Source organism: Diceros bicornis, chromosome 1, assembly GCF_020826845.1.
Source record: "Diceros bicornis minor isolate mBicDic1 chromosome 1, mDicBic1.mat.cur, whole genome shotgun sequence".
NCBI classification, from domain to species: domain Eukaryota; kingdom Metazoa; phylum Chordata; class Mammalia; order Perissodactyla; family Rhinocerotidae; genus Diceros; species Diceros bicornis.
Genome location: NC_080740.1, coordinates 91,451,603 through 91,476,116, shown reverse-complemented (window position 1 = coordinate 91,476,116; position 24,514 = coordinate 91,451,603). Strand labels below are relative to the sequence as shown.

At 38.0% G+C, this 24,514-nt stretch overlaps 1 protein-coding gene across 1 annotated transcript in view; it reads right to left on the bottom strand.

Moving 5' to 3' along the window:
* Positions 1 to 844: 844 nt before the first annotated feature.
* LOC131412202 (vomeronasal type-2 receptor 26-like) overlaps positions 845 to 24,514 on the bottom strand; it is a 70,398-nt gene continuing 46,728 nt past the window's right edge. The window contains 4 exon segments of the mRNA XM_058551834.1: positions 845 to 1,214; positions 1,216 to 1,786; positions 4,023 to 4,146; positions 7,739 to 7,999. Of these exon segments, the coding sequence (XP_058407817.1) occupies positions 845 to 1,214; positions 1,216 to 1,786; positions 4,023 to 4,146; positions 7,739 to 7,999 (1,326 nt within the window).

Below are 24,514 nucleotides of genomic sequence, written 5' to 3'. Positions count from 1 at the left end.
TGACTTCCCCCTTCACCCTGTTGACTGAGAGCTATGGCCTTGGCTTAGTTACCAACACACTCTACACAGGATAGAGATAATAAAATTCTCTCTAAGAAACAAAGGATTACATAAATGTATGGTATTGATGTTTTTGCTGTTACTGAGATTTTCTGTAGAAATTATCTGAATTTGGTCATTTGATTCTGTCCAATATCATTTACATCCAAGGACATTGAAATCACATGTTCGTTTGGGTGGTACCAGGTGAAGATAATAGACATCATTCAATTTTACCCCACATCCTTCATAGTAAGGCTCAAACGAGTTAAGCAAAAATTTAAGGACATTTAAATAGTGATCAGACCACTCCCTTTCTAACTTTCAAATCTAAGTTTATTTCAGTGCCCTCTACTGTTTCCAGAATGATGGGGAGCTATTGTGGGATGCAGAATTGGATAAAAAAAAAAAAAAGAATCAAATGGAGTTATGCTGTACCAAACACAATGATAAATTATGAAGCCACAGAAGCAGAAAAATAACAATTGTTGGTAACAGAATGTCTTCTATAGATATTGACAGAATAGACTCATGAGAAAACAGAATTTTAGCCAAAGAAAGGCAAGGAAATAGGCAGTTTCCATACATAAGAAGGCAGAAAAGGTAACAAGACCAAGGGATGGCTTGAACATTGTTGAAAACCAAGACTAAAACAACTGTTTAACGAAGCAAACAGCCTGGGGATAGTGGTACCCTCAACAATTACGGCAGGAAGATCATCCTGCTGACATAATATAGTTAAATATTTGAAATAAACAAGACATACAATTATAGCTATGTTTTCTTTTCTCTAAGAAGCTCACTTTTAGTGGAAACTTTGAGGCAAAGTTTCATAATTAATTCTCTTCATGTCTCCTTTTCTCTTTATCGATAACTGGGTGTTCCTATCTGGTCTCAGCAGTATCATATTGCACTTTGGCGCAAATATGCATCCCAGTAACCCCAGGCTGGAGGCTAGTATGGAGAAGATCTCCATGGCCACCATGATCTTCCCCTTGGTGCTCTGGTAGTTGGGCAGGAAGGACACCCAGATGCTGCAGAACATCAGCATCCTGAATGTGAGGAACTTGGCCTTATTGAAGGTGTCAGGGAAGTTCCTGGCTGCAAAAGCAATAGAGAAGCTCACCAAGGCCAGGACACCCATGTAGCCCAGGACCCAGTAGAAGTGGTGGCTAGGCCTTATTACACCCTATGATGATGAGTCCAGGCTCAGAGTATGGGTCTGTGTCTGGAAACGGGAGAGAGCTCACCAGCCACACCCCACAGAGAGTCTCTTGGATCAGAGAGCAGGTGAGAATGAAGGAGTTAGAAGCTCTGGGCCCTGTGCAGTGCCTGACCCTGCTCTCTGGTCTTGTGGCCTTAAAGGCCAGAACCACAGTGATAGTCTTTGACAAAATGGTGGAAAGAGCTATTGTGAATACAATTCCAAAGGTTGTTTGTCAGAGGAGGCAGGTCACCCTGGTAGGATGACCAAAGAAGAGCAAGGAGCAGAGGAAGCAGAGGGTCAGGGAGATGAGGAGAATACAGCTGAGGGACCGATTGTTGGCTTTGACAATGGGAGTGTCCTGATGCCTCACAAAGACCACCAGAACTAGAACTGTGAGGAGAGAGAAGGAAAGAGCTGCACAGGCCAAGGTCATTCCCAAGGGTTCTTCTATGGCCAAGAAGGTGGTGGCCTTGGGGAGGCAGCAATCTCTCTCCTTGTTTAGGTACTGGTCCTCTGGGCACTTCTCACACTGACCCAGGCCTGAAAGGGACAGATGGGTACAGCAGGAATGGGTTCAGAAACAGTATTCTGACTCCAGGTAGAGCCCCAACCTTAACACTTAATACTTGCACAGCTCTAACATGTATCCTCCTTTGGTCTTAAAACCACATTTTTTAATTCAAGCCCTTGGCATGTCCAGCTGTTTCCCCAGGTCAGTGCTTTGTGTGTCCCTCCCCAGTGACCTGAAACATGTATCTCTCACCTTTAATGTGTGGAAACAGGGTAATTTACAGATGTATACACTTGAATCATGTCTGCCTTGGGGCTCATCGTTTTAGATTAAAGAGATCTATTTCTTTTCATCTTTATTTACAGGAATATAATTAAATTAATTTGATTATTTTGGATTTCTCTTCTTTAATCTTCTAGGTCTGTATGTAAAATTACTCAATTACAGGCATTGTGTCAAACTTTTAGATAAACTCTCTCACCTAAGCTTCGTGAGAAACCTGAGGTAGGCCTTGAGTCCCAATTTATAGTCAAGAAAGCTGAGGTTCTATGGGATCAGGAATGAGTCCAGTCCTACCAATATCTTCCTTTTGCTATTAGAAAAGATTCCCCTAGCCCTACCATGCCCAAAGGGCCCAAAATGAACTGGACTGTTCTCACCCTGTACTTTTCTCTCCTTCCTCTTATTTCCACTCTCAGAAGTCTACTTTCAGTTCCTCAGACAAGCAGTGCTTCCTTCCTTCTGACTGTAATGGTCCCCATCCCACCCCATCCTTCATCACAGTAACTTATGCTGTCCCGGTTTTCAATGACACCTCCTCAAAGCAGGGTCCCTGTAGTGTCTGATCAGGTGCCCTGGGCCATGCCCTCAAGGCCCACTGTCCTATTCGCTTTCTAACCCTTAGCACAGTTTTTTTATAATACACATTTTTTATTGTGCCTGCCTCTACTCCACAGAAAGAATAAATTTCATGAAGACAGGAATTATGTATTTTTTTTCCTCACCATATTTTCCCTAGCACTGAGCACAGTGCCTGGTCTATAATAGCTAATAATTAATATATTTGTAATGAATGGGTGAATTAATGAACGTTGTAATCATAAATGGGTTTTAGTTCCAATTTTGACATTTAATATACAAGTAAATTCACATGAGTGACATTTACTTTCTAAACTTCTATTTCCTCATCTGTAAAATGAGGATCATAATACATAATTCCTCAGCATGAGAAATAAGTGTGAAAGTGCATGTAGAACACTCAGCAGAAGCTCTGGTATATATTAAATACTAATACCTGGTGGCTGCCCTCATTGTCACACTCATCATGCCCACTATCATTACCACTGTCACAAATGCTACCCTATGCTTCACTGGTGGGTCCAGCTTCCTTCCTGATCTGACTAAATTCTGACCTCAGTGCCTTCCCAAGTCTTCTGCCTGTTAGATCCCTTTTCACCTGAGATTAGTTATCCCAGCTTGTGTTTATCTGACCACATTGAATCTCTAGGCCCTGAAGATTGCATTAATTAGGTACCTCCCCTTCTTCCCTCTGAGCACATGTGAACAGATGGATACATGGACCTCCCCAGAGCTTCCCGCCACTCTTTCCTGGGCTGACCATAGGAAGAGTCTACACTTATACATAGGTTTGGCCTCATAAAAGCAGAGCTACCCTGAAAGTTGGTCTTCAAACGGGCTCCAGTGTTAGGTATTGAACATTTTCTCAGTTTTAGTAGTCTTGATACCACCTTCCATTCCCAGGTAGATAGTACCCCAAATTCTTTCCCTAATCCCACATCCAAACCTGCTCTCAGGTCTTCAATTTCCTTTAGTTTTCCTAATTGTGTAACAGCTTATAGGGACACCTTCAGAAGAGTTTTATAGCCTTTATATATTGCTTTAAACTCAAGATATTGTTTAGTTGGTTTTAGTAGAATTTCAGTGTCTGCCACCTGATTGGAATCTTTGCATATTAGGACCTAGTGTAGGTTATGCAACAAGCATGAGACTTGATTACCATATAGATGGGGAAGAAGCCATCTCTGCCACACACATACCGTGTTTCCCGGTTATGTCTTTTTTCATCCACCATATTTCTCTGTGCTTCCAGTTCACCACTCTGCTCTTTTTCATGGGCTTCTCCTGAGTTCTTCATGTCAGGTATCCTCAGAGACAGCTGTCCCCGAGCAGTTGTGGATCACTGTCGGCCCATTCTGTTTCTGTGGCAGTGGAGGAAAAGAGAACAGTTTCTCTCCAGACCCTTACCTGGCTCGTTGGAAATCTTTCCCACTCAGCATAGGACACAATCAAAGCAGCAGATGGGCTCCACATCACAAGTAGTTTTCCTAAACCCAGGACCACAGCTTGGAGAACACTCAGAGATGGGCTTCTGAACAGAAATGGGAGAGCAGAGTTCATGGAGGTTTAATAGCAAAGGGAAGGTCAAGAGGGCGGCATTGGAGAATATCTACTTATATCTATGTAGCTATATGTAAAACAGGTATGAAACTATTTCTGATATGTATCTAGGGAACAGAGAAATTAGAAATGAAACCAAATAAAGTAAGTCAGTGTTGATGTTAGTCAAGGAGCTTAATGTAAGGTACCTGAATAAGTTCCAATTGTGCAGGGATCGGATGGAAGAGACTACAGGACTAAATATTGTACCAGAAATGATTGCTCAATCACATCAAAACGAATAGTTGAGTAATTTAATAATTATTGACCCCCAGTAGGCATGTTAGTGAATTATGAAAAGAAATTAATGATTTATTGACCAGTATAGACACTCAGGATGCCTGATCAGGTTGGTTTGGTTTGATTATATTAGGTGCTGACAAATATCAAAATATTTTTAACGAGATCTACGTGAACAAATTATTTTGTGTTTTAAGGCAAATAACTACCTCTTTAAGAAATAAAAAGTTATTTTATTCATATAAGTAGTGTACATATTAAGCCTAAATGGACAGAGAATTATTTTTTGATTCATTACATTGTTTTCTCCATGGCAATTTATGTTTATGTTGATTCTGACCATTTAACAAAAAGCTATTGCCCACTTTATGACCTCCTCACGGATGGTTAACTCTGGGTCCAGCAGTGCTCTGGGGATAAAGTGCCCCACGTTCACCAGCTCTTCAGTGTCATTGAGGTGTCTACAAACATAGTTCATAATGTCATATTTTGCCTCAGGGTTTTTTTCTTCATCTAGAAATACCTGGTCACCCACACTGTTGCTGAAATTGATGTTCTTCAAAGAGCTGTGGAGCTAATTGCAAGGAGAAATCTCTATTACAGCTTTGCTTGAGAGTAGGGGGATCACAGTGATGATTGCTAGATGACTCAGGGTCGGTGGCCTGAGGCTGGCAGCATCTATGGAGGCCCAGGGGGCTCTACCGACTAGGAGGGCCTTCAGATGACTCCGTGCTGCCATCATATTGGCCTGTTTCACTGATTCCAGGACTGGGAAACAGTCCTATGACTGGTGCATATTAAACAGGACTCAAACCAATTTTCACAGCTAATTTAACAAAATTAGAAATCTCCTAAATCAAGAACATCATTTGAGAAAAGTGAGATTCTGAGAAATTCCATGACTCACCTAATGAGCAACATATTTTTAGTATCATAGTTAAGAGAAAAATCAGCATATTTCCCCCAACTAGTATGTATCCCATTTACTGGTATTTTCCTGTTTCACTGTAGACTGGCTTTCCTAGTTTGCTAGAGTGTATATGGGATTATTGATGTAAACAGTCAAATGACTGGTCTCTCTCAATCATAATTTGGAATTACTGTGAGAAGGACTTCCGTTCACCAAGGTTGGGTAATAGCCCTTCCCTGCCCCCAATTGATATGGCCAGGAGTGGAGTTTCTGGACTCGGTGTGGGATCAGGATCGTCCCAGAGTCCAGGGCAATCTGCCATCTGTCAGTGAGAGAACTCTGTGAACATAAGATGTCATCACTTTCTCCAGCGGGATTCAACAGAAGCCTCCCTTCTGGCTTCCTGTAGCGGTTACAAGGCCTTGTTGAACTATAAAGTAAGAAAAAGGCTTTATACTGTGCATTAAGTTCTGTGTGCTAACTAGATTCTGAGTTTGAGAGATAAATCCTGCAGCTTTTGCAAAATAAAGCTACCTCCCATTTTGATAACCACTTCAAAGTGAATCAGCGGCAGCTTAATTTACAATGAATGTCTGTTTCTTTCCTTCTGTAGGTCCCCTGTGGTCTGAGGATAAAGCTCATCTCCTCATTATAAAAAGCAACAGAGTTTCTTAAAGCAATGTATTTCCTGAGACACTAGACACGAGTAGGAAAGCTGTAGCTGTGGCTGAGCAGATTAACATTAGAAGGAAATACTGAAGTCTTTAAAATGAAACAAACAAGCAAAAAAACATGCTGCTGCAGCTCTAAACCCAAGGATTATGGTGCCTGGGGACCCAATTCAAGACAAAAGTCTTACGTTCCAGTGATAGGATGCTGGGCTGCTTCCATCCTGTATTCATCCCATTTCAGATCTGATTAGCAATATATCATGGAACGCCCAGGCCATAGCATAGAGAGCACTGAAGATGATGTGACTCCTGGCAGACATGCTCACTTGAAAATACTTCAGGGGGAGTGTGTCCAAGGAAGCATTTGGTAAGCATTTTGCTTGCTCCAGGCACGTCTGGGCCCTGAAAGGCTGAGTGCCAGAAACTCTTAAGAAAAATATTCTCTGGGCATTTAGAAGACTTGACTCTCCTGAGGAATGTCCCAAATTCAGGAATATCATCTATCTGATGAGAGAACATCAGAGACCCATCAAAACAGTGACTGTATCAATGGTTGGGCTTCATGGTAACATCCCAGTGAGGCAAGATGACCCACACTTTTGTTACTATTGAAGAAATGAATTGTGAATATCTCATGATCATCAGGGAATCTGAATTGCCATGAATGACAATCGCTGTAGCTGATGATTCTATGAACTTAATCATGAGATTATCAAAGGCTTCCTTCTGTCACTGATAGGGATCTTCTCTAAAAAAGCTGCACAGATCCTATTATTGGCCATTTTTTCTATGAGATCTAAGAGAAAACTTTCACCCCTCATGTCATCTGGGGCAGCAAGTTCCACCTAGGTCCAGCCAAAATGCAGCATCAACTGGACCATGGCCTTAGGCAGAGAGACTCCTTGGGGGCCATCAGACAAGGGGATGGATACCAGACTTCGTCACTCAGAATGGGATCATATGGTCCATAGATGATCTGGATGGGGGAAAAACGGGCCATTTGAGGTTTTTAAATAGCAAAAATTGATTACATTAAGGTAAAAATCATCCCTTCGTGGCCCTTCTTATAAAATTTTTTTAACGTTATAGAATTGATCATAAATTAGCTGCTGCAAAGTTCAGCAGTAGAGAGGATTCAGGTTACCCCTGAAAGACCCAATCTATTCCACTTCCTCTTGGAATTCAAGAACTGAAACACAGAACTCCATCCTCTTACATCTAGTCACGTGGAAGTGGTCCAGGTTGGTTTGATATATATTAGTCTCCCTCCCTTTTATTTATTTATTTTTTTTGTGAGGAAGATCAGCCCTGAGCTAACATCTGCCAATCCTCCTCTTTTTGCTGAGGAAGACTGGCCCTGGGGCTAACATCTGTGCCCATCTTCCTCCAATTTATATGGGACACTGCCACTGCATGGCCTGACAAGTGGTGCGTGTGTGTGCGCCCGGGATCCGTACCGGCGAAACCTGGGCCGCAGCAGCGGAGTGCGCGCACTTAACTGCTTGCGCCACCAGGCAGGCCCCTACTAGTCTCCCTCCCCATCTTTCCCCTCTACCATCCCCAAATAATTCCTCAAAATGCAAGACCCCTAGTTATAGCCAGTCTTGCCTGGACAATTTAACGGGGAATGTGTCAATCTCACTTCACCCTTTCACATGACAGAGGATCTAAGAAAAGCAAAGGAAACAATGGGCTGCCCTCACCTGTGGGAACTTGTAGAGCTCAAGAAGTGCTCCCATCTGGACCGACAGGGAAGAGGTGGCCCCTCCAGTGACAGCCACTGACTTGGCCTGCCTCTGGCAGCTATAATTGGGGATGGTGGAATCCCCACCAGCCAGCCACTTCAGGGAGGTCCTACTATCACTGTGGTGGGTGCTATAGATACGGAATCCCACAGGAATATTGGGCAAAAGATCATAGTCCCTGTTAACCTCCTCCACAGCAAATTCCAGAGCCAGGGCCTGCTGGTAATGTTAGTAGAGCCACCTGCAGAGAAAGAACAGAGTGATCTGTCAGCACAAGGCTTCCAAGAGCTTGTTAGTTCTGGAACAGCCAATCTTAGAGCCTACAGCTCAGATGTTCACAGAGTGTGAGCATGGGCAACAGTGGCCTCCCCAATATCCTTGTGCACATTTGGATCTCATTAATGTTCTTGGAAATACAGCCTGAGTTCCCTGTGTCCCTCGACACCCAATGAAATGTCAGACTTCCAGGACCTAGTCAGGTAATTGATTATTTCCTTGAACATAGAACTGATGGATTAGGATATAAACTATACCATGATTAAAACAGTGATTTTTAAATTTTTCAGTTTTAATAAAGATTTTTACACTAATAAGCTTAGATAAGGATGACTTTTGCGCAGTCACCACACATTATGAACTTATTAACAGGGATTCTTTGAACTAATATTGTTGAATATGGAGGGGAGAGAGAGACAAAACAGAATAATGATGAGTTTAAGATTTGGGAATCAGACTGCTACAATATGAATCCCAGATCCACCCCATACTAGCTATGTGAGATTAAACTCTGTTGATATCATTTTCTCATCTCCAGGATGAAGACGATAATAATAACCCACCTCATGTGGCTGTTTTTAGGGTTGAATGAGTTCATCCGCATATCACATATCACTGCCTGACACATAATGTTCAATAAGTACTAACCACTCTTACTACCACTGCTGCTTATCCCTTAATATTCTCATGCCATGAGGGCTTTTGGCTTAAAATACAAAATTCAGTCCATCCTAGAAATGCAATTCAGTGGTGGTGTAGGTCCGAGCCTGGGAACCAAACCTGGGCTGCCGAAGCAAAGTGCGCCAAACTTAACCACTAGGCCACGGGGCTGGCCCCTGCAATTTGATGTTTTGATATAATGGAGATATGATTATAATCCATGATCTATCTGCTCTTGGATCTTGACTTCCCTAATTCCTCTCCTCCTCACTCTTCTCTCTCTCTCTGTCCCTCTCTCACAGACGCACAGAGCAATAGACCATTCAAGATATCTTAGTATCTTCCTGATTCTTATTGGTGAGCCAAATTCTCAACCAGGTCTGTGAACACTATGATACCGGCTCAAGACAAGGTGGACATAAGGAAAGCCATACCGTAGAAAAGAAACCCTGTTGTAACTTTGAATGACCTCCGACAAAGTAACCCAGCTGGGTATGCACACTCCAGGAGATCTAAATGCTCTGTAGATTTTACAAGCCCTGCTTGTGCATGTACCTCCCAGCTGTGATAAGATGATAACTTTGTTCTTTTGAGTTCCTTAGGAATGTGATGATCCCCGAACAGAGAGTCTATGCTGATAGCCATCATCAATGAAAACTGAAAGATCTGGGGTGGCTCTCCCAGTCTGTAACACCAAAAGGTCAACATTCCTAACCCCCTCCCTTGTAACCCACCAGCCTATATAACTGCTGTAAGATTTTGTGCCCCCTTAAGATGGTTCTTTCAGACATTAGTTGGCCATCTTCCCTCTTGCTAGCATGCTGTAATAAACAACCCTTTCTTTTCCACCATCTTGCCTCTTGACGATTGGCTTTTGTCTCATGGCAAGCAGATCATGCCCTTTGTGTGGTAACAACTAGATATTTAATTCTTGAGCACAAAATGATGGTTTTGGATAAATGAATTAAGGGATTTCTCAAAGTTTTCACTTTATAAGTGTTATTGTGGAAACTCCCTGACATGTGGCTATCATTTTCTACTTCACCAAACAGGATATGAGAAAAAAGTATGTGTGGAGTAGAGAGGTTCAGAATTTAGAGTTTGGGGTGAGGTCTGATCCTACAGGGACAACATGACTCTGGTCATTATGGGGATAAAGGACTCTGGTGAACTGGCATGAAGCAGGTGGCTTGGGCCTCAGAGAGAGTCTCTTCATCTTTTCGATTCACAAACATGCCATAGGCTGACCATGGTAGACAGATGTGGTGAGAGCACCAGAACCCTCAAAGAGAGGAGAAAGGGGAGAGGGCCTTTATATGCAGTTCATGTAATTAGACTGTGGGAGTTTAACAGGTTGTTGGTGGGGAATGAAGAGCAAGGAAGGAAAGAGAAGGAGAGAGCAGGGGAATGGAAGGGAAGAGAAGGAGAAGGGAAGGGAGAGGGAGGAAGGGCTGGGAGAAGAGATTTTGCATCTTTTCGTATGAGTTTTGGCCATTGAAATTCCATCTTTTGTGAACTGCCTTGTTTATTTCATTTGATAGTTTATCTTGTTTTCATCATTTTCTTTTTTTTTCATCATTTTCTTTTTAACTTCAAAAAATTATCCTTATGTTCTAGGTACTAGTATTTTTTCAGTTATATATGTTGCAAATATCTTTAAATTTTTGGCTTGAATTTTCACTTTAAGTGGAAACAAATATTTTATAAACAGAAGTTTTTAATTTTAAAATGAGTAGATGACTTACTCTTTCTCTTTAGTACTTTTTGTACCCTACGTATTAGACATTTCAATCTTCAATCCACATGGAGTGTGTATTACACGAGGTAGAGATACACCTTTATTTCTTTCCATCCAGATAACTAATCTTTCAACTAATTTATAAAAGAGTCCCTCCTTTACCTATTGATTTCATGTCACCTCTGTAATAGATCCAAGTGTGATAAATGCATGAGTCTGTTTCTGAACTGTCTATTCTGTTCCCTTGGTCACTCCATCTATACTTTCAGTGAAACCATGAGTCTCAATTATTCTATTTTATGAAGTCATGATGTATGTCTGGTAGAGAAATCCTCCACCCTGCACTCTACTTCTTCATTGGCATCATGGTTATTCTTGTTCTTTTGCTCTTCCGTATAAATTTTAGGGCTATCATTGAATCTAGAGAATAATTTGATTGAAATTGAAACCTTCAGATATTGAGTCTTCCTATCCATGGATATTTCTCGTATTTTAAATTTTTCTTTAATATCCTCTTATAGGCTTTATAATTTCTGCACATGAATATTATATAAATTTTTTAAAAGTACTAAATTTTTTAGTTCATGTAATTAATTAATACATTAAAAAAATACATGTTTACTTGTTTGTCACTAATGTCTAGAAATGTGATTGAGGACTGCTCATTCTTCTATTTTGCATAATGACAAACTAGTTCATTTGAACCCATTGAAGAAAACTAAAAATACTGGCTGAAATATTTTAAAAAGTTTTTGAAGTAACACAGATCTAATAAGACATGGGTCAGTTCCTGGGGATGAGGGAAATCCAGAAGAGAGAAAACCAGACAATTGTCATTTCTTGATACAAACAGACAACTGAGAGGTTGAGACTTTTTTTCACAGCCCCTTGGAGCTGTAAAGAACCTGGTAAACCACTCCTGTCTATGTGGCCTGGAAACCTATCGATCTGTCCTGGAAGAATAAGGATAAACAGGTAGTAAACCAGGCCTCACGATAAAGGCAGCCAAATGTGGAATCAACTTGGTGACCCAGAAAATCTCAAATCCTTAAATTGGATAGAATTGATCCAGTATGGCTAGTGCTGTAGACTCTTGGAAAAAGCAAATTAAAAGCCACTTTTGAGGAAGATAATGTTATCCTAGTCCTAATTATTTCTACAAATAATTTGTTAAATATAATGTTGAACACATAATCAATTATACCAAGCCACCTTAGGAAATAAGATACCATAAGCACAAAACTGCAAAAACAACAGATAATAGAAACAGTCCCAGATATTGGAACTACCAGACACAGACTACGTGATAACCATGCTTTCTATAATCAAGTATGTAAAACACAAGGTTGAAACTTTGGCAAGAAGTAGGAATCTATAAAATGTGACTTAATTGATTAAACAAGGAGAGAAATTCTAGAAAATATACACCACCACCAAATTAAGAACCAAATGAGTATGGTTTAACAACAGATCATACACTAAAGAAAGAAAACAAGACAAAAGGAACTATCCAGAATAAAACACAGAGAAAAAGTAGATAAGCCCCCGTAAAAGAGGAGTGAGAGAAACGGGGCACAGTCAATACTTTAGCAGTGACTGAGAAGTTCGTATAACTGACAAAAGACTTCAAGACACATATTCAAGGAGCACTGCAAGCTCCATACATCAAGCAATATAAGAAAAGTAACTTAGGCATTCTGAAAATCAAATATAAAGAAAAAATCTTAAAAGCAGATGGAGAAAAAACACAGATTGTCTTTAAAAGAGCTAAATCTAAAAAGAGTTAAATGACAACCGATTTCAGCTCACAGGTTCTAATAGAAGCCAGAAGACAGTGGATTGATGAAAACAATGTGTCCTAAGAAAATAACTGCCTATATAAATGATATACTCAGCAAAAGTATCCTTCAGGAATGAAGGAGAAATAAAAATATCTTCAGACAAAATGAGTCAATGAGAGAGTTTGCCACCAGCAGACCTATACTAAAAGAAAGTCTAAAAACAGGACAGGAAGAAGTTCTAAAAAACAGAATTTGAGGAGATCCCAGGTGGAAGATCAGAGATGTAGGGAATAATAAAGAACAATTAAAATAGTAAAAAGGTATGTAGCTGTAAATTAACGTTTACTAAAATAATAACAATATCACATGGAGTACACACAACACACACACACACTCATATACACACACAGAGTATATAACTCAAGAGAGCAGATTAAATGGAGTTAAGTGTTCTAAAGCCCTTGCGCTATCTAGGAGGAGATAAACTAATCATAGATGATGAAAAGTCAAGGAGGAATAGTATAATTTTTAAGATAATTACTAAAATAGAAAGAGAGAGAGTGTATAACTTTCAAAGTAATTGAGGAAAAAATAGAGTAATAAAAATCTGAAGGACACAGAAAGAAGAGAAAGAGAACACATAAGAGCAGGAAAAAAGAGAAAAAATAGTAAGATGATATATTTAAAACAAAATATATTAACAATTGCATTATATTTAAAGAGACTGATTGCTTCCGTTAGAAAGCAAAGTTTAATAACCTGGAAAAATAACAAAACCTAATTATATACTGCTAAAAGAGAGACATATAAAACATAAGGTCACAGAAAGTTTGACCACAAAATGTTGGAAATATACATACCATGCAGACAGTAACCAAAATAAACCTAGTGTGGTTATTCCAATAATAGAAAAATTGATGTATCACTAAAGATAAAGAAAGACACTTCAAATGGTAAAATTTTTTTCACTTAATAATATGACCTCAAATATATGAAGCAAAAATTGACAGAACTACACAGTGAAATAGACAAATCTACAATTATCAAGGGAGGTTCTGATACATAGACTTCAGTAATTTTCAGTAAGATTTCAGTAATTTCAGTAATAGGTTTCGTAGGTTCAGTAATCCAGAAAAGCTATTCAGTAAAGATTTCAGTAAAATTGGAAAGAATTGAACAGCATGATTTAACAAAATAGACCTAATGAACACATATCCAGTACTGCACCTCAAATTGCTAAACACATAATCTTTTCAAGCACACACAGAACTTTTATATAAACTAACCATATTTGGCACTTAAAGCTAGTCTCAAAAAATTTCAAAAGACAAACCATAGAGCATGATCTCAGTCCTCAATGGAACTGAACTAGGACTCAATGAAATAAAAGAGAATCAGTATATCTATGTATTTGCAAATTAAGAAATGTATTACTAAATAACCCAAGGTCAAAGAAGAAAATCCAAAGGAAGAGAGAAAATATTTTTTGAGTAGTGAGATACCAAAACCAAAAAATAGCAAAATTTGTGGATGAAACTAACAAGATACCTATAGAAAAATAATTTCTATAATTAAATACATATATTAGAAAATAAGACTAAAATTTAGAGCTATGCATACCTATGAAGAAGTTAGAAAATAAGAGAAAATTAAACCCAAAGAAAGAATAAAAGAAATAATAAGTATAATAACATAAACTAACAAAATAGTAAACAAACCTATAATAATGAGAGTTAGTAAAGCCAAAAGTTAGTTCTTTGAACAGACTAATATGCATAAGAATAGGAATTGTTACTTATAGATGATATGCTTTTATAAGAAGAAAAACAAAAAGGAGTTCTCAGATAAATTATTAGATTTAATAAGTGAGGTTAGCAAGTTTTCTGGATACAAAATCAACATAAAAATAGAATTATATTTCTGTATGCTTTTTAAAAATTGTAAATTTTAAAAGCTTCCATTTACAATAACATCAAAAAATATCTGGAAAAGATGAGGAAGACATCTCTTTGAAATCTATAAAGTATTATTGAGAAATATTAGAGGAAACCAAAATCAAGGAGGAGATACCCCTTCAATGGAGAAGTAGATTGGAAAAGACAATTGTGTAAGGTGTCATTTCTGCCCAACATGACTTACAGATTCAACAATATCACAACAGGACTTATCCTCGTTTCTTTTCTTTTGTGAGAAAGCTAGTATGGTTATTGTTAAATTTATATGGAAAGTCTAAAAGCCAACGATAGACAACACATTCTTTAAGAATATGAGAACTGCCTCCACAGCATGTCAAAGCCATAGTAATCTATAGTAGTCTGTAAGGATATAGAAAGCTATAGTAAGTAAATACGGTAATGTTGGTGCAAAGATGGGCAGAGAGACCAATGGAATAGAATAGAAAAAGCCACACACCCACGCATATATGGACTCTAGATTTCTGACTAAAAACAGCCACTACACAACGTAGAGAAAGGACAATATTTCAATAAATGCTGCCTGAGCAATCGAGTATCTTTTTTTTTTTTTTTAAAAAAGGACCCACAACCTCACACTTTGCAAAAGAAGAGATTAATTCAAGCTGAATTACAGACCTAAATGTGGAAGGCAAAAAAAGTCTTGAAAAGTAAATAGGAGAACATCTTCATAATCTCCGTGTAGGGAAAGATCTATTAAACAATATTTTTAAAAGTTAAAAAATTAAGGAAAGGCCCAATAAATTTTACTAGATTAAAATTAAAGTGATTCTATTTATCAAAAGACACCTTTAAAGAGATTGGAAACATAAGCAGGGGGGTGAGAGAATGTATGTACAACATATGTAATATACAAAGGACTACTAGGCCAAGTATTAAAAACAAAAAGAAGAAAACAGAAAAACTCAATAGAAAGAGGGACAAATGACTTAAATAGGCAGTTCACAAAAGAGGAAATGCAAATGGCCAATAATAATATGAAAAGGTCCTTATCAGGGGAACCAAAAGTAACATCACACAATGAAATTCCTCTAAGTCCCAGCGAGTTTGGTTGATGTTGGGAGCAATAGGAAAAGCAATTTCCTGCTGGAGGGAGGGTGAGGTAAATTAGTGTAACCACTTTAATGTTATAAAACATTTAGGCCATGTTCAATAAAGTTGAAGATATGAATCCCCCACAACCCAGCAGTTCCCAGTGAGATGTACACACATGTGCTGGCCCATGGACCAGGAGACACATACAAGAACACTCAGAACAGTAGAATTAATAATAGTTAGACAAAAGGTTGGCTTCCATTTATATGAAATTCAAAAACAGGCAAAACTAGCTTAGTTTATGTTGTTTAGGGCTGCGAACTCAGGGAGTAAAAACCTAAAGCAAATCAAGATAGTGATTACTATAAAGATCAGAAGGTGGTCATCTGTTTGGAAATAGACAGAGTTGCCATTGGGAAGCGGCAGGGACTCCAGGGATGCTGCAGACTTCTATTTCTTGACCCAAAAGTGGGGATACAAAAATATATGCAGATATAATGGTTTCTCCCTTCCCTTTTCACCATGTCCAATACTTTCATGATGACCACCCACATTCCAAGGCTAGTCTCCGGACTTTGTCAGTTTTACAGAGTTATTCATTCACATCAAAACTGCTTGGGAAAGGATTAACTTGCTGCTCCATCCCACCTCCTTCTGAGTGTGTGGTGACTGAGAGCTCAGCCATGACTTCCCAAAGTGCAGCCGGAGTTGAGTCGTCCTGCCCTTTAGGAACCAAAATTACAAAAATGTAATGTTTTGGATTAGTAATGTTAAATATCTTTTATATACTTGTTGGTCACATGTATGTCTTCTTTGGAGAAATGTTTATTCAAGTCCTTTGCCCATTTTGTAATCAGGTTATTTCTTTTTTGCTATTGAGTTGTAGATGTTTTTATATTTTTTGCATATTAACCCCCTATCAGATATGTGGTTTTCAAATATTTTCTCCCATTCTATGGGTTGCCTGTTAATTGTTTCCTTTGCTGTAAGAAGCTTTTTAGTTTGATGTAGGCCCACTTGTTTATTTTTGCTTTTGTTGCCTTTGCTTTTGGTGTCAAATCCAAAAAAATCATCGCCAAGACTGATGTCAAGGAGCTTACCACCCATGTTTTCTCCTAGGAGTTTTATGTTTTCAGGTCTTACATTTAAGTCTTTAATCCATTTTGAGGATTAGTTTTTGCGTATGGTGTAAGATAGTGGTCCGGTTTCATTCTTTTGCATGTGGCTGTCTAGTTTTCCCAACACCATTTATTGAAGAGACTATCCTTTCCTCATTGTATATCCTTGGCCTCTTTGTCATAAATTAATTGATCATATATGCGTGGATTTGTTTCTGGGCTCTCTCTTCTGTTCCATTTATCTATGTGTCTGTTTTTATGCCAATACCATACTGTTTTGACTGCTATAGCTTTGTAATATAGTGTGAAATCATGGAGTGTGATGCCTCCCATTTTGTTCTTTTTTCTCAAGGTTGCTTTGGCTATTCAGGGTCTTTTGTGGTTCCATACAAATTTTAGGCTTGTTTGTTCTATTTCTGTGAAAAATGTCACTAGAATTTTGATAGGGATTGCATTGAATCTGTAGATTGCTTTGGGTAGTGTGGACATTTTAACAATATTAATTTTTCTAATCCATGAGCATGGAAAATCTTTCTGTTTATTTGTGTCTTCTTCAATTTCTTTCATCAATGTCTTATAGCTTTCATTGCACAGGTCTTTCACTTCCTCAGTTAAATTTATTCCTAGGTATTTTAATCTTTTTTATGAAATTGTAAATGGGATTGTTTTCTTGATTTCTCTTTCTGATAGCTCATTATTACTTTATAGAAACAGAGTAGATTTCTATATATTGATTTTGTATCCTGAAACTTTACTGAATTTATTTATTAGTTCTAACAGTTTTTTGGTGGAGTCTTTAGGGTTTTGCTGTGGAGTCTTTAGGGTTTTTCTGTATATAATATCATGTCATCTACAAATAGTGACAGTTTTACTTCTTCCTTTCCCATTTGGATGCCTTTTATTTCTTTTTCTTGCCTAATTGCTGTGGCTAAGACTTCCAGTACTATGTTGAATAAAAGTGGTGAGAGTGGGCATTGATGCTATTTTCAGGGGGATTGCTTTCTTAATTTTCTTTTCGTACAGGTCGGTTTTGGTATATAGAAACCCAATTGATTTTTGTATGTTGATTTTGTTTTCTGCAACTTTGCTGAATACATTTATTAGTTCTAAGATTTTTTTTTCTGGAATCTTTAGGGTTCTATGTATAAGACCATGGCATCCATAAACAGAGATCATTTTACTTCCTCCTTTCTGATTTGAATGCCTTTTATTTCTTCTTCTTGCCTAATTGCTCTGGCTAGGACTTCCAGTACTAGGTTAAATAGCAGTGATGAGACTGGGCATCCTTGCTTTGTTCCTGATCATAAAGGAGAAGCTTTCAGTTTTTCACTGTTAAGTATGATAATACCAGTGGGCTTTTCATATATGGTCATTATTATGTTGAGGTAATTTCCTCCTGTTCCTAGTCTGTTGAGTATTTTTGTCTATCATGAAAGGACATTGAATTCCATCAAATGGTTTTTCTGCATCTATTGAGATGATCGTGTGATTTTTATCCTTTTTTCTGTTAATGTGGTGTATCACAATGATTGGTTTTAATATGTTGAACCATCCTCGAATTCCAGGAACAAATCCCAATTGGTCATGATGTATGATCCTTTTAATGTGCTGTCAAATTCAGTTTAGAAGTATTTTGTTGAGCATCTAGGTCCATAAGGGATATCAGTAAGTTTCTTTTCTTGTGTCATCTTTGTTTGGCTTTGGTATCAGGATAATACTGGACTCATAAAATGAGTTTGTAAGTGTTCCCTCCTCTTCAGTTTTTTGGAAGAGTTTGAGAAGGATTGGTACTAATTCTTCTTTAAATGTTTGGTAGAATTCACCAGAGAAGCCACTTGGTCCTGGGCCTTTCTTTGTTGGGAGATTTTTGACTACTGTTTTAATCTCCTTACTAGTCTGTTCAGATTTTCTATATCTTCATGAATCAGTCTTCATGATTCAGTCTATGTTATATGTTTCCAGGAATTTATCTATTTCTTCTAGGTTATTGAATTTGTTGGCATATAATTGTTCATAGTAGTCTCTTATGATCCTGTCTATTTCTGTGGCATCAGTTGTAATGTCTCCTCTTTCATTTCTGATTTTATTTATTTGAATTTTCTTTCTTCTCTCTTAGTCTAGCTAAAGATTTGTCAGTTTTTCTTTTCAAAAATCCAACTCAGATTCATTGATTTTTGTTTATTGTTTTTCTACGCTCTATTTCATTTATTTCTGCTCTAATCTATTATTTCCTTCCTTTTGCTAACTTTGGGCTTAGTTTGCTATTCTTTTTCCAGTTCCTTGAGATGTAAAGTTAAGTTGCTTATTTGAGATCTTTCTTCTTTTTTAATGTAGGCAATTATCTCTATAAACTTCCTTCTTAGTACTGCTTGCTGCATCCCATAGGTTTTGGTGTATTGTATTTTCATTTTCTCAAGATATTTTCTAATTTTCATTTGGATTTCTTCTTTTACCCATTGGTTGTTCAGGAGTGTGTTATTTTATTTCCACATTTTTGTGAATTTTCCAGTAGTCCTTCTGGTATTGGTTTCTGTTTCCATTCCATTGTGATCAGAAAAGATACTTGATATATTTCAGGCTTCTTAAATTTGTTAAGACTTGTTTTGTGACCTAACATATAACTAATCTGGGGAATGTTCTATGTGTACTTGAGAAGAATGTATATTCTGCTGCTATTGAGTGAAATGTTTCTATATGTCTATTAGGTCCATTTGGTCTATAGCATTGTTTAGGTCTGCTGTGTCCCTATTGATTTTCTGTTTGGATGTTCTATCCCTTATTGAAAGTGGGGTATTGAAGTCTTCTACTATTACTGTATTTTGTCTCTATTTCTCCCTCAGTTTCATCAGTCTTTGCTTTATGTACTTAGGTGTTCTGATGTTGGCTGCACATATATTTATAATTATTATATCTTCCTGGTGAATTGATCCTTTTATCATTATAGAATATTCTTCTTCATCTACTGTGAGGTTTTTGACTTAAAATCCATTTTATCTAATGTAGGTATAGCTACCTCTGCCTTCTTTTTGTTACTATTTGCATGGAATGCCTTTTTCCATCCTGTAAATTTCAGCCTGTGTGTGTCCTTAAATCGAAAGTGAGTCTTTAGACAGCATATACTTGAATCCTGGGGATTTCTGTTTAATCCATTCAACCACTCTATACCTTTTGATTGGAGATTCTAACCTATTTACTTTTAAAGTAATTATTGATAGAGAACTTACTGTGCCATTTTTTAAATTGCTTTCTGTCTCTCTTGCAGTTCTTTTTTTTTTTTTTTTTTTTGGTGAGGAAGATTAGCCCTGAGCTAACATCTGTTGCCAGTCCTCCTCTTTTTGCTGAGGAAGATTGGCCTTGGGCTAACATCTGTGCCCATCTTCCCCTACTTTATATGTGGGACACCTGCTACAGCATGGCTTGATAAGCGGTGAGTAGGTCCATGCCCAGGATCCAAACCTGTGAACCCTGGGCCTCCAAAGCAGAGCTTGTGCTACACCACCAGGCCTGTCCCTCTCTTTCAGTTCTTTTGTCCCTCTTTTCCTCTCTTGCTGTCTGCCATAGTCTGTTCAGGCTACTATAACAAAGATACCATAGACTGGATGTCTGAAGCAAAAAATATTTTTTTCACAGTACTGGAGACTGAGAAGTTCAAGATCAAGGCTCTGGAAGATTCAATGCCTGGTGAGAGCCCGCTTCCTGGTTCATAGATGGCCATACTCTCTATGTGCCCTCATATGGCAGAATGGGTGAGGATGTCTCTAGGGTCTCTTTTATAAGGGCATGAATCCCATTCATAAGGGCTCCATCCTCATGACCTAATCACCTGCCAAATGCCCCACCACCTAATTCCATCACATTAGGTGTTAGGATTTCAACATATGAATTTTGGGCAACACAAGCATTCAGTCCATAACACTGGCTTCTTTTGTGTTTCATTAATTTTTGTATTGATACACTTTGAATCCTCTCTCTTTTTGTTTTGTGTATCTTCTATAGGTATTTTGTGTGTCTTCTATGGGTATTTGTATGGGGCTTACATAAAATATGTGTAGTATTAATAGTCTATTTTAAGCAGATAACAGCTTAACTTCAAACATATACAAAAACTACACTTTACTTCTCCCCCTCAACACTTTATGTTATTGATTCATAATTTATACCTTTTTATGTTGTGTATCTATTAACATAGTTTTATAGTTATAATTATTTTTATTCTTTTATCTTTAAATTCTACACCAGAATTAAAAGTGAGTTACAGGGAGGTGGGGTGATACATTGAAAAATGTTTAGGAGAAAATACAATAAAGTTGTGATGTAATGGGTAAGGATGTGCCAGATTGTTGTCTTCATTCTTTTCCAATTTTTCCATAGTCATGGTACTGGCTTTTTAATAGAAGATACATTTACAGATAAAAATAATCACATACCTATTCTCTCTACAGAGGTGAAAATAATGAGTGTGTAAGGAATAGATCAAAGAGAATGAGGGGGAGGCTTTAGAATAAACTGTGCCTATGTCCTTACTTTTGTTTTTGCCAGACTGTGAATAATTTTAATAATTTTAAACATGAATATCCATTTAGTTAATTATACTAAAATATCATAATTATAGAAGCATAGAAGTGAATCTCTGAAAATAAATCCTCATTACAACATTGAAAATACACCTTTGATAGTTTCAAAAGGGATTTTTAAATAAAACTATGAGAGAGGTACCACATTTAGCCCATTTTACAGATGAAAAAACTGAAGCTCAGAGAGTTATAACCTGGCCAAGATCTCTGAGATAGAAAGTAGTTTGATCCAGTATCTGAACCTAGACTATGTAATTTCAGAGTTTTGATCCAAACAGTATGCCTCTGGCCTTGGAACTAAACAGAAAAAAAAGTTCTGGATCCAACTTACTGGATTCGAATGTAAAAAGAAAAAAAAAGCGAGTTATATACTACCTTTACAGTATTACAGGATTCTATATATTTACCTGTGTAGGAAGCTTTATATTTTTCTATACTTTTGTGTTGCTGTCCAGCATCCTTTAATTTCAACTTGAAGAACTCCCTTGAACATTTCTTGTAAGGTAGGTCTGGTGATGATGAACTCTCTTAGCTTTTGTTTGTCTGGGAAATTTTTTTCTCTCTCCTTTATTTTTGAAGGACAGTTTTGCCAGATATTTTTAGTTGGCAGTTTTTTTCCTTCTGCATTTTGAATATATCATCCCACTCCCTTCTGGAATGCAAGATTTCTGCTGAGAAATTCACTGATAACCTAACAAGGGTTCCCTTTTATGTAACAAGTCATTTTTCTCTTGTTACTTTCAAACTTTTTTCTTTGTCTTTGATTATAATGTATCTTGGTATGGATTTCTTTGAGTTCATCTTGTTTGGGATTCATTGGATCTCCTGAATCTGGATGTCCATTTCCTTCCCCAAATCTGGGAAGTTGTCCATAAGTATTTTTTTGAATAAGCTTTCTGCCTCTTTCTCTCTGTTTTCTCCTTCTAGGACTCCCATAATGTATGTATTGTTATATCTGATGATTCCATAAGTCCCTTAAGCTTTCTTCACTTTTTTTTTCCTTTTTGCTCCTCTGACTGGATAATTTCCAACGATCCATCTTTGAGTTCACTGATATTTATGTCTGCTTGATTTAGTCTGATCTTGAATCCCTCTAGCAAAATTTTCAGTTCAGTTATTGCACTCTTTGCCTTTAAGATTTCCGTTTGGTATTATTAAATATTTTCTGTATCTTTGTTGAAAGTTTCACTTTGTTCATGCATTGTTCTTCTGACTTTGTTGAGCATCTTTATGATAGTTATTTTGAATTCAGGTAAATCGTATATCTCTGTTTCATAGAATCTGTTTCAAGAGATTATTTTTATCCTGTTCTTGGAATATATTTCCCCATTTCTTCATTTTCCTTGACTCTTTGTATTGGCAATAGAGCATTAGAGAAAACAGCTACCTCTCCCAGTCTTCATGGACTGGACTCATTTGGCCTCACCAATCAGCCTCGCCAGAGATTTTGAGGGCTTTTCAAAGCTTCCTGCTTGTCCAACCTGGTTTCTTTGTTTTTATCATCCCCCAGGCATCAAGAATATGCTAGGCCCCATCAGCACTTCAAGACTAGCAAGATTGCAGCCAGTCCCTCAAGCAGCCTCTGAAACAGTTGGATTGTTGGATCTTTTATCAAACTTGTTCCCTCCACCTGGAGATGCGGGGATCTGGGGTTTTTTGCCTGTTGTCTCTGTGCTGAGCCAAGTGGATGGACTATGGCAGCTCCTTGTTCAAACTGCCATCTTTGTTCTCAGTGGCCCCCAGGCAGCAAGAGTATTCTGGGTCCTATTAGTGCTCTGACAGGTAAGACAGAAGGCAGCCCTTTGAGCAGCCCCCAGAAAAGTTGGGACATTGGAGTTGGGGCATGGCTCAACTCTTTTTCTCCCCCAGGAGAAACTGAGGTATATGGTTTTTCACCTAACCACTCAGTGCTGGGCTGAGAGAGGGGCTATGGTGACTGTCTACCTAAAGTACCATCTCTGATCTCACTAGTTGCCAAGCAGATAGAGTATGCCAAGTCTCATCAGCACTCCAACACAGGCAAGACAGAAGCCAATCTTCTGGGAAGCCCCCAGAAAAGTTGGGGCATTGTACATATGGTCCAATTCTTTCCTTTCCCAGGGAGAAGCTGGGATCTGGGAGGTTTCCTCTCAATCATATGGTGTGGTCCTGGGGGTAGAGATTATGGTGAAAGGATTTCTCAATTTCCTCACTAGCTTTGATATAGCTGGTTTCATGCTCACCTGGGGTATAGGAGCTTCTCGACTAGTTTCTGGATTTCTCACAAAGGGGATTTGTTCATGTTTTGTTGTTGAATTGGTGTGTTAGTGAAGAGAAGGAGAGGCTAGGGCTTCCTGTTACACAATCTTGCTGATGTCTAACCACTTACACGTATTTTAATCTTTTATCTCCATGGTACTCAAACTGTGCCACAGTGAAATCACATGGGCACCTGTGTTATTCCTTTCAGGTTGCTACAACAAAATACCATAGACTGGGTGCTTATAAGCAACAGAAATTCAGTTCTTGCAGTTTTGGAGGCTAAGAAGTCCAAAGTCTACCAAGGTCTAAGGCACCAGCAGATTCAGTGTCTGGTAAAGGCCCACTTCCTGGTTCATAGGTGGCCATCTCCTTGCTATAAGGTGGGAGCGGTGAGGGATCTCTCTGGGGTCTCTTTTGTAAGGGTACAGAGCGCATTCATGAGTGCTCCACCCTCGTGACCTAATCACTTCCCAAAGGACCGACCTTCAAACTTCACCACACTGGAAATTAGGTCTTAACACATGAACCTTGTGGAGGTACATTCAATCCATAGCAGCACCACAGGATATTTTAAATTTTTGAGGGAAACGCAGCCCTATCTGTTGGCATTGCACAAATTACCAGCATAAGGTAATTCACAATTCAACATTAGATTGTGCTACATTTCTTTTAGTGATATAATATCTTTGTGAAGCTGAATTTAGTGGTTGCTGTGATAAAGAACTGCATAAAAATCAATGTGGAACAGGAAATAAGGGTGGTGGTACCTAGTGTTGTTTCAAGGTTTGAGAAATTGTGTAGTGCTCAACAGGTGCACAAATCTAGGAAGTAACCGTGTCTTTTTAAGAATGAAATAAAAATATTTTTCTTTTGCAATTGATGCATATTATTTTTTTCAAATGACTGCTAAATGTTAGATTATAAATACTTAATAAGTTGTTTGGACCTAATTCTTTAATAATTAAACTGTTAGTTATTTCTTTTGGCATAGGACTACCATGAAAAATTCACTGAGCCACTGAGGGTGCCATGAACTGACAAAGTTTGGGAACCACTACCTTAGCTTCTTCATACTTTTATCAGGATGTTTTCTTTTGGAATATTGTACCCTCTGCTGTTTGTGTATTCAGCTATGCTATTCTTCATTTCAACACATCTCACTAAGTACTTCATTTCACTTATAGTAATTTTCAATTTTACACTTTTCCATTTGGCTCTTATTTATTGTTTTCTATTCCAAATATTGTCTTTTATTCCATTAATCAAATTAAATAATAGTTTTTGTTCTTGTTTTTGTTTTTTAGTGAGGAAGACTGTCCCTGAGCTAACATCTGTGCC